General features: G+C 31.3%; 2 protein-coding genes across 2 annotated transcripts in view; one reads left to right on the top strand and one right to left on the bottom strand.

Moving 5' to 3' along the window:
• LOC128884969 (elongation factor 1-alpha) overlaps positions 1-10,848 on the bottom strand; it is a 45,565-nt gene that overhangs the window by 30,578 nt on the left and 4,139 nt on the right. The gene's annotated exons all lie outside the window — the stretch shown is intronic.
• LOC128884970 (actin-binding Rho-activating protein-like) overlaps positions 1,245-10,848 on the top strand; it is a 33,224-nt gene continuing 23,620 nt past the window's right edge. Inside the window, exon 1 of the mRNA XM_054138700.1 lies at positions 1,245-1,395. Within this exon, the coding sequence (XP_053994675.1) occupies positions 1,363-1,395 (33 nt within the window). The 5' untranslated portion in view covers positions 1,245-1,362. The remainder of the gene's footprint in view (positions 1,396-10,848) is intronic.

The raw sequence follows: 10,848 nt of genomic DNA, 5'->3' as shown, positions 1-10,848 counted from the left end.
CAACATGATTTTTTTAATGGAACACCTCATTTTTTATCATGCACTGTGAAAGCTGGCTATGAGATCTTTTCAAAACACTAGTTTCAAACATTTGTTTTATACGCGATAGATGGCGCTGTAATCGGAAATCGGGAAGTACCTTGTGTGGCCCGTAAAGGCTCGCACACAAAATAAACATGAATAGCTATATGAATTAAGCGAGCAAAAATAACCAGCTAGTTTACTCTATAGTTTAAATATGTAGTATATTAAGTTTAATGTTATTAGTAGACTGCGGATCTTTATGCATTTATAGGAAATTTGAATGTGCAAAAACCTACAAAATGCAAACAATATGCAAGACTATAAAAAAGATTGAAAGTAAAGTTCATGTTATAATATTTGTAGAATAAAATAAATTCCTATTCAGGTTCAATTTTTGTAGGTCGTTCCCGAAGATTTTATTTTGCATAAAGATCCGTAGTCCAGTTATTAATGAAATTACTATATTGTATATTAGAGTGGACCTTATTGAATCTCTTTCGTCGCACTTTCCAAAAGTATGCCTTGTGGTGAGAAAGAAATTTTGGTAAAATTTCAAACCGATCGGTCAAAAAGATTACATGGTCATCATCACGGTCTGATCTCCTGTAACCAGGAGCTGGTTTCGAGCCAGATTTGAAAATTGCGTCACCTCTTCGCTGATCATGTTCTCCTGATACCAGTAGTCTAACCAATTGAAACTTTTCCCGTGACTAAATTTTGCCCTCATGGGTTGTAGCATGCGTGCACGCAGCTATATTACGGGTTAAACGATCTCGAGATACCCGAGCTATAGGGGAGAAATAGGATAAGAGATACTGCAAACAGTATTGAAACAAGCATGTATGAAGCATGTATTACTGTAATAACTATGCCTGTATTAAATCACTTTAAATAAATACATGATACAAGACTAGATTTTCAACAAATTGACTAAGGAGGTATTTCAAATTTATGTGTTGTAATGACGATTGTATAACGCAATTTAGATATTAGTTATATGATGCTATTTGGATACTATTTACATAACGCAACTTAAATGCTAATTTTATACATATATATATATATATATATGTATATGTATATGTATATGTATATGCCAGGTCAGATCAATATTGATCTCCTTTCTCTAGAATGTCGAACGAAATTGCGCGCTCGTCAGCTAGCTTGAATTATCTTAAGATGTCGACTGTACCACGTGTTTCCTATATTGAAAATAGATCCACGCAGTCGTCGCAAAGTCACTGTGAGCGAGGTCGACACTCACTGTGAAAGCTTGTATCAAGAAATCTTCGTGGAAGAAGTTCGTTATCTCGTTTATCTTCCCTCGTTGGACAAAAAATGGCTCAAAAAAATATGAGCGACTCCGAAGAGGTCAGTGATAGCTTCAGAGTTTGTTTTCGCCCCGACACGATTCGCTATGTCGCTCGGTGATTTATGCATACGATCAATAAACAGTTCGAGATGGGACGAGTGTTTTCCGGCACTGATTTCGACTGCTACTTAGTGTGCTGGTGTTACGATTAGATTTTCATCGTACTAGTAATCATTCAATTTGCTCAAACGTTCATTTCAATCTCATTGTGTTTTGTGAATTGTAAGAATGCACTGAGTTGTTCAAATTGTTCTTTATTTTTGGTTGTAGAAGCATATTTAGTTGGCAGTATTTGTGAATGGAATGTTTATTATATGTTCTTCGATTCACCTTTCAGGTTGTCCTTAAGAATAAACAAAATATGCTGCTCGTGTAATAAAAAGAATTATTTAGCTGAGCAAAATAAAGATCACCTTTTTGTATTTAATTTTTAAATTATTTAAACCTGAAATGAAGGGGAACTTAGGTAGAAAAGAAATAGAAACAATAAGAATACTTAAAATAATATGTTTTATTGCATCAAGGTTGAATTCAAAAAAGAAATGCAAAAATATGAAAGTTAAAAAATAAAATCAATGTATAGAGAACGTAAAGAATAATATTAAAAAAGTCCATTTGATATTTGTAGACTTTGGAATACATATTATAGAATGCAACATTTAATTAGAATAAATTTTAATAAAAATCCTTATTTATTAAACGATAGATTAAAAAAGCGTTCATGTCTGTCGTCATAATTCGTCCCTTTCTATTGGCAACAAAATACAGCCTAAATTGTTTACGATGCCTGATAAAGTATTATAATCACAACAGTGAGCTGATGAAATAAAAAGAATCTTTTAATAAACACATCGATTAGACTGCGCAGTAGAAGAATGTCCACTATACACTACCTCTATAATATATAGTGGATAAATATTATATAATATAGAGATAAATTTAAACTTCTCTTAGGTTGTTGGTGTATTTAAAAATTTTCTCTCCAAGTTGTTCGATTAAATTATCTCTATAATAATTATTAATTATTTTGATTTAAGAACATAGCACGATACTCCTATCAACTATTTCTATATTATGCAGACTGTCCACAAATTTATTAATGAAAGTATGGCATAGGTGTATAATACATAAGGGCAAAATTCATCTTTACTAAAGTAAAGTACAATTTTTCTTTCAAGTCCTGGAAGAAAATTATTAATAAATTCTTTAACATCGAACTACTTTCTTTGTACACCGTACAAAGTTCGTGTTTAAAAATAAGCCACTCCTTATTTAAATTTTATAAACTCCTGTGGGTATATTTATACACAGTCTGGTGCATCGATCTAGAAGAAATTATTTAACAAACCTACAGTACTGAACGGGAAAGTTTAATCGATTACTTAAATGGGTAAGAAGAAGATATTTTGTTATTGATATTTTCCAAATTTGGAAAATCTAAATGGAAAGTCTCCTAATCCAAGGGAGTCACGAATGACACTGATACTTGTTAATGTATTCATCTCGATTCATTTCATTAATACAATTAATAATACAATCAACTTACTTTCATTTTCACAGTTGTACGTATTATTTAAGATAAAATAGATTATTTACAGATTTTTCGACATGAAGATATTTTAATTTTCTAAATGGAAGTAAATAGGTGCGAAGACAATTGTTTTTGCATTCCAAGTGCTATGATAATTGGTATCCATCTTATTACAAAATTTACCTACAAGACACGAAATATATTAGAATATTTAAAATATGTATATAATATTTAAAATTCTTGATGAAAGTGTTTCACTCTGTTCAAGATGAATCTGAACAAAGATTTTCTACTGTCAATTTTTAAGTCCACTTCCACGAAGATTCTCGTACAGCTCTCATTCAGGAACGTCCGATTCCCTTTGAGGAACGCTTCATTAATTGTCCCTTGATTAATTCCTGGCTGAGCAAGTAATTGCCCAGTGACTGTATATCAGTCTATGTCGCATATGATGCGTAGGATCGCAAAGTGTTGTTGAAACAACAGGGTTGCATGGCTACTTTCGCATTCTGCCCACCTCGAACAACAAAAGTGGCATTAATTAAACAAAATTCAAATTTTCTAATTGTGTATTTCACACATCAAGAATGTTTAATTGGAAAAGTATTTCACAAAGTGTTCTAAATATTTGTTCTTTTACAGCTTAGAAATTCCAAAATTTATTACTAAAGGAAAGTGTAAAGAAAAATTATAGATTAATGATAAATTACGTTAGGAAAGAAAAAGGTAATAAATTCGAGGATTATTTAGAGAATAGCTCTTATAAGAGGTTGAAATAATAAGATTCTCCTTTGTTTTCTTAAACAATGAATCATAGTGAAGTACTCCAAAACATTCCTGAACGTCTAACTATAATCGCAATGTGAATGTTTGATATAAGATACACTACCGCTCAAAAGTATCCGGAACGAAAAGTATTTAGAACGCTTATATCGCTTATAAATATTATGAAGAATAATTTATTAGAACAAGAGAAAGGAAACCGTAAGGTCCCTTAAATTCCAACAAGAATAACACATTTTGACGCTAAAGAACAATTTTCTTACTTTATTTACTAAATTAAAAGTCAATTTAAAAAATAAAATTTAGAATAGATACAAATTTTTATTAATTTAGGTTTTCAAAATGCCCCCCCTCCTTGCTCTACGCATAGACGGCATCTATTCAGTACGGCCCTCGTGACATTCCTGAGTTATGCGCATTTATTCTGAATTTTAATTTTAAATTGATTTTTAATTTAATAAATGAAGTAGGTAATATTTTCTTTAACGTCAAAATGTGTTATTCTTATTTGGAATTTAACGCACCTTACGGTACTCTTTCTTTTGTTCCAATAAATTACTTCTTTTTAATTTAGACTTTTTTATCGGTTCTCCGGGTCCGAAAACATCGATTATTTGCTTTGTGAAATTGATCGTGTTGCACTCTCCATATTTATCGCTACACCGAGGTAGATTTTGGTTAAATAGTATCTAAAAATGAAAATTTTATGGATACATGTTCAAAAACAATTATTATTCACCTCGCACTCAGGCTCTACATGCGACTGAGAGAGGCTTGAGGTGTCGAAAAAACACTTTTTTTCTAATCGAGGAGGTTCGGGACTGTCCCCCCAAAATACATAAAATTCGATGTCAAGCTAATTTTAAAGTGACAAGTTGATTTTTGTTGAAAAATGTCGATTTTTACCTAAAAGCGCACGTCTTCCTGCATTCAAACGTTATTTTCTCCCTAAAATATCACTATACCTTTTTTTCTGACTATATCACTGAAAAGCTGAGACTTCGAGGAAGCTTTTACCGAAGAGTTCCCGCCAATCAACTATGTATTTGAAACCGGAAAACGCATAAAGAAAAAGTCAAATTTTTAGAAATTGTCACAATTTAAAGTTTGACGTAATTTTTCACTTGTTAAATCTACGTAATAAATTTTGATTTGATATCGAGGAGATTGGAAATTTAACACTTTTTCGAATGGTATACTTAGTTTTTACTTTGCACTGTAAGTTGATAGAGTTATGACCGTTTAAAGAGTGTAAAGTTGAAAACACAAAAAAGAAATGAAAAGTGAAAGTACTCCTAAATAAGAGGTCTTTAGAAAAATGTTTCAGAGCAATTTTTTGTTGGAAATTAGTTGTAGAATTGACTCTCTAGAGTCCAGACTTAACTGTAGACACCCTGTAATACAAGGAATATTATTATTATATTCTCAACAAATGTATCTGTAGGACTTCTTGGATACAAAGGTTGTAGAAGAAATAGTTAAAAATTTTTAATTTAAGCACACACCGAATTACTTCTATTATTCTTTTTAATATATCTCTATACAAGCTGTCAACAGACTCCGTTTTTCTTTTTTCAACTGTTCGGCTGCCGTTTGTTTCACAGACCTGTATCCAAAAGCTCGCAGGGAGTTCGATCCCTTTTGCACAGATCGCTAATAAAGAAAATTTAGATGGCAACTCATATTTGAATGCCCAAACTCGGCTCTTTCCTCACAGTATCATTTATCATATTATACACAGTTTAATTAGTTTCAGAACATGCAGTATTATTGTATATACATGCAGTATTATTTGTATATATCTGTAAAAAGAAAACAGAAACACTTAGGAAAAAAGAACTACGTTGTGACCTAAGAGGCCAAGCGACCAGTGTTGATGAATGGACCTCCGAAACGCATTGGCAGCCTCTCAGACGGTTGTAGATGCCAAAGAATTAATTCACACAAAAGTAACGTTGCTTAACACCTGCGGAAAATTTGAACTGTATCATTGTTTAAACTATGCTTTTCATTGCAAAAAGTTGCAGGAGAAATTGTGAATATTGAACATTGATAATTCCTCTTTAAGCACTTCTAAAAATTTAACTTACAACTTCTTTCACCACAGTTTAGTTCATACTCTTAGAAATTATATTAATAATGTAGCAAAAAAATTTCACTCGGTTTGAATAACACTTGTAACCTCCAGAAGTTTCATCGATAACAGGCTCGGTCGAAAACTTGCTATAGAGAACGGAATCGATATTATTATAAAGATTTCTGGGTGAAGTGAATTGAAAAAATTACCAAATGTACTTCAAAACGTACCTCAAGTATTTTTTAAGTTAAGTAAATTAAGTAAATTTTTTTCCATGGAAAGAAAAATCATGAGAAACACTTATTGTTTGGTCTTGTAATGTGGTTTCCCCCATGGCGCACCAGAGACAACTTTGTTTGTTTATTTCCCTGGACCGATATCCGCGAGACCATACACTATCGTTGGGACTTGGTTTCCTCACTCGACGATTCGACGTTCCAAGGAAGCCTAACCCGTGACGCGTAGCGTCGAAAATAACGTCTGCGAAACTTGAAATAGTCGCCACCAAGAGTCGCGATTTCCGTGTGTCTTCGAGCACGCGCCTCGCGTCTGTTATTCCCATAAGCTCGAGCATCGCGTCGATATTTTTAAACATCAGGTCTGTCAACGTCATTGCAAATGGGCCATTTGCGCATTTTCTAGGCCATTGGTCCGTTGGATCCTATTTTCTGATAATAGACGAGGTGAAGGGGCAGGAGCAGGGGTATGGGGATCTAAATTTTTATTTTCAGTTAGTAGAAAGGAATTTGCTGGGTGAATTTTGGTCTTTCATTTTTTTAAAATATTAATTTAATACAATCAAATATTGCGTAACGTTGTATTTAGTATAAATGAATATTAAATAATTGAGTATACATTTTTGTTAGTGATATTTTTAACGAGCGTTGGAAATTAAAGCCTTGCATTTTAATTTGTTATTTATTATTATACCTTACACAATTGTTAAAATGTAGAAACAGAAATAATTGAAAGCGAGCAAAATTTTCAAAAACCGAAAACCCACTTCAATACAAATGCAACTTAATCGAATAATATTTATATAAATATAAATTAAATAAATCTATTAATCTCTATAATCTCTATAAATAGTTATCTGGAATTATTTTCTTATTTAATATTTAGACTGCGGATCTTTATCCAATATAAAATCTTCGGGAACGTGCCTACAAAAATTGAACCTAAATAGGAATTTATTTTATTCTGCAAATATTATAACATGAACTTTACTTTCAATCTTTTTTATAGTCTTGCATATTGGTTGCATTTTGTAGGTTCTTGGACATTCAAATTTCCTATAAATGCATAAAGATCCGCAGTCTATTAATATTATATCTGATAATATTGTTAAAGTCTAGAAACAGAAATAATCAAAAACAAGCAAAGTTTTCAAAGAACCCAAACAGTCACTTCAAAAATGGAACTTAATCGAATCCTCTTTTTCCTACAAATAATCAAAAGAAACCCCCGAAACCAATTAATAAACTTAAGCCAAAATACATAAACAAAAATAAACAATTCTTTGTCAAACATTTTACCCTGGAACCATAGAATATATTTATTAAAGCTTACTAGAATTTTTATTAAAATTCACCAGTTCGACATTAATATTTGCATTTGAATTCATTCCTACCTTCCTCTAACTTCTAATTTCCCAAGTCCAGCTCTCGAAGATTAGTTTCCTCGCACGTGTGGCATTGACGAGAATTTGATTAAAATTTTCACGATCTCCGAACGCCAGAAAAGTTGACAAGGAACGCGGGAACGACATTGCGACAAGTGTCAACGACATGCGCGCGACAGTTGTCCATCGGAATTCGAAGATTTTCATTGCGACGGTCGAGCAGCGCGTTTTTTGGCAATCGCGGTTGCATTAGTCATGGAACAATATCCGCAACCGACGATTTGTTTGCTCTCACCTGGACGCGAGCCACTTGCTTCGAAATGGGAGACGATTTTGTGGATTCGCGACAAGCACGAATGTGTATGTCGTTTCGTCGCGTGATCGTTTCTACTGGTCACGACTTGTGTGTTAAATATGTCGTGTTGGATATTAGGAACAAATTCATTCATTCTTTTTTCGTCGTTCGATCGAATTACATTCAATTTTATGGTTGAATTTTTACCATCTGATCTTTTTTTTTTAGACTACTTAAGTAGTTAAATTTATTTATAGTGCTGGTTCTTAATGATATTATTTTGTAGAGATGAGATCATATTCCATAACTGTTTTCAATGAATCCGTTAGTTTAGTAGATTTATTCATTTCATGCATTTCATTCGATTCATTTAATTAATTTAATTCATTCAACTTATTTCATGCATTTAATTCATTTGATTCATATCTCATTCATGATTAATTTAATAGATTTAATTCATTTCATGCATTTCATCAAACGAATGAAACCTAGAAAAGTTCTCTAGAAAAATCAAGGCAAATATAATCAAACAAGGTAGACACATTTAAACAAACCAGACATCATCAAGAAAGGTATACATGTCAAAAAAGAACACACACATAAATTATTATAAAGAAATACAGAGACGAATATAAACGGTAACATATAATTTGTATCATGTTTGATTTTTATCCATAAATTAAAAGGTCTGCCTCATCTTTGAATTGCTCCACTTGCTGAATCTGAGGATTAATGTTTTCTCGAGCACTTCCTACCAAGTATCAAAATGTTCACATGCAATCTATGCATTACTCCGTACGTGTTTTGATATTCCTGAGGCATGCATCGATTTATGCACGGGTTAACCATAAGGGCAAAGGCCGTGGCGCAAAATCGATTCTCCGCTAATAAAACTGTGTCCAGTTTAATTTTATCGGGCTTACGAACGAACAGGGATGCAACTGGATGGTGTTCCACTTCGTCATATCGAATTACAATGTGTATTTATTAACCTCCATAGGCCTGCTGAATTGTTACATACGTGGTAAATAAATTTAGTGTACTAAAGTATTGTGATTGGATTATTAATGTCATTTTATGAAATTTGCTAAGAATTATTCTTATGTTAGTTTGCTCTCAAGGTTTCAATATATTCATTATAGTGATATTCATACTTGCTATATCACTGCATACTATAGTATATTGCCAATGAATACTTATTGCTAATTTAAACATTTATTTAAATATATAAACATTATTATTGAGTTTAGTGATTGAGTCTTTACAATGTTTTCTGAAGTCTTAGTCCATTGAATTTCAAGAAACTTTTAAACAGAGATGAAGTGTATGCATTTTACATTTATCATTTGAATAAGTTAATTATCTTGTATTGAATAATAATATGACAAATATTTCTGAATATCATATATTATTATTGTGATAAAGTAGTACTACATGCACAAGTAATTATAACACTTTGATCAAATAAATTTTCTTTTAATTTAAATATAACAATATGGTAATGACATATAATAGGCAAACGTTAGTTTTATTGTTCAAAATTTCTTTTCCTATGCAAAATATTATTTTATTTAAACGATCTAGCATCTATTATTAAAAATATTATTTTATCCAAAAGATCTAGCAGTTATTATCGAAAATATTATTTTAAATGTTCACTTTCTTCAAATTTCACTCACTTTTAATTCAAGTGGCTTTCAGTATATCAGCGTCAACTCATTTGACCGAATTACATTTTGTCAGAGGTTGTAGCAAACCGAAGGTCAGTCTTATCGAAGATATTTCAAGCTCGACCACAAAAAGGGGTCGTCGCACGCTCGAAAGGACGCAATTTCTTTATCTGTGACCTTGGTTAGGCGCCACAGCTCACCCTTGTCCAGACGGAGTGCACATAATTTTTCCTTTTCATTCGACAGAAGGCATTCGAATAGCTATCGTGACCAGCTAACTGTCAAATTGCATTTAATATGAAGAAAACAAAAATTACGTAAAATGATTTGTTCACAAAGTTTATCCGATCAACTCATTACATTTCTACTTTGTTGAATGTTGGTTAGATATTAAGAGCAAGCTCGTTAATTTTTTTTTTGAAATGACTTATAACTTTCAAACTGTTTGGTTCTCTGTTCCTGGTTTTTTATATTTTACCTAGTACACCATATTCAACCACTTAGTATTAGTATACACAGCAACCATTTTATAGTAATTTAATGTATTTCTATTTACAGTGGGTGTAGAATGTATTCGTACACCGATCAATTTCCCAAAACATTTTTGTGTTAAATTGTAGTTTCTTAACTTCTTGTTTTATAATCAATAATATTTTACATTATTGTAAAACAACAGATTGTATAACAGATTGAGATTGTATATTATCTCTAAGATAGATATAATCCAAACAACATTTATTAGTTAATATAATTTGTGAAATTCACAAAAAAATGCGAAAAGTGGGTAAAAGTATAGAAGCAATAAGTATTTGTACGATTCTTATGACGAACCATTTAAAGTAAAGTTTGTAACGTAAACACATAATATTGCACCTTACGAATTAGAAAACATCAAATTTTCAGTAAAGTACTTTTAAAAAAGATTCTAATAGAGGAATGGAAATAGATCCCACTTCGAATAACTATTGTGCGAATAGTTATTGCTTCAATATTTCTATCGATTAATTGTTTTTTCTTGTTAATTTCGCACTTTATATAAATAACTAATTTTTGTTAATATGTAGAATCTTATTGTTTATAAAAAATTAGTTAATAAATTACAATTTCACATAGTTTTTTTGAAAATTGATCGGTGTACGAATACTTTGTACACCCACTGTATAACTTATTCTATTTATTCATTGAAAAATGTTTGATTTTGTAATTTCAATTCTAGTCCTTATTCAATAAATACTAAAATGTCATGTTGTATATTGAGAGAAAGTTCATTAATTTTGTTTTAAACGACGAATGACTTTCTATCCTTGGCCCGCTGTTCTTCTTATATTCAACCTAATATATCACATAATATATTATTATGTAATGCAACCATTTTATATTAATTTAGTATATTTCTACTTATTCATTGAAAAATACTTAATTTCATAATCTAAATTTTAATCCATATTCAACAAGTAGCAAAAAGTTGAATATTA

This window comes from Hylaeus volcanicus, chromosome 2, assembly GCF_026283585.1.
Source record: "Hylaeus volcanicus isolate JK05 chromosome 2, UHH_iyHylVolc1.0_haploid, whole genome shotgun sequence".
Classification (NCBI taxonomy): Eukaryota; Metazoa; Arthropoda; class Insecta; order Hymenoptera; family Colletidae; genus Hylaeus; species Hylaeus volcanicus.
Note: the sequence above shows the minus strand (reverse complement) of the source record. Positions and strands in the feature narration are given on the sequence as shown.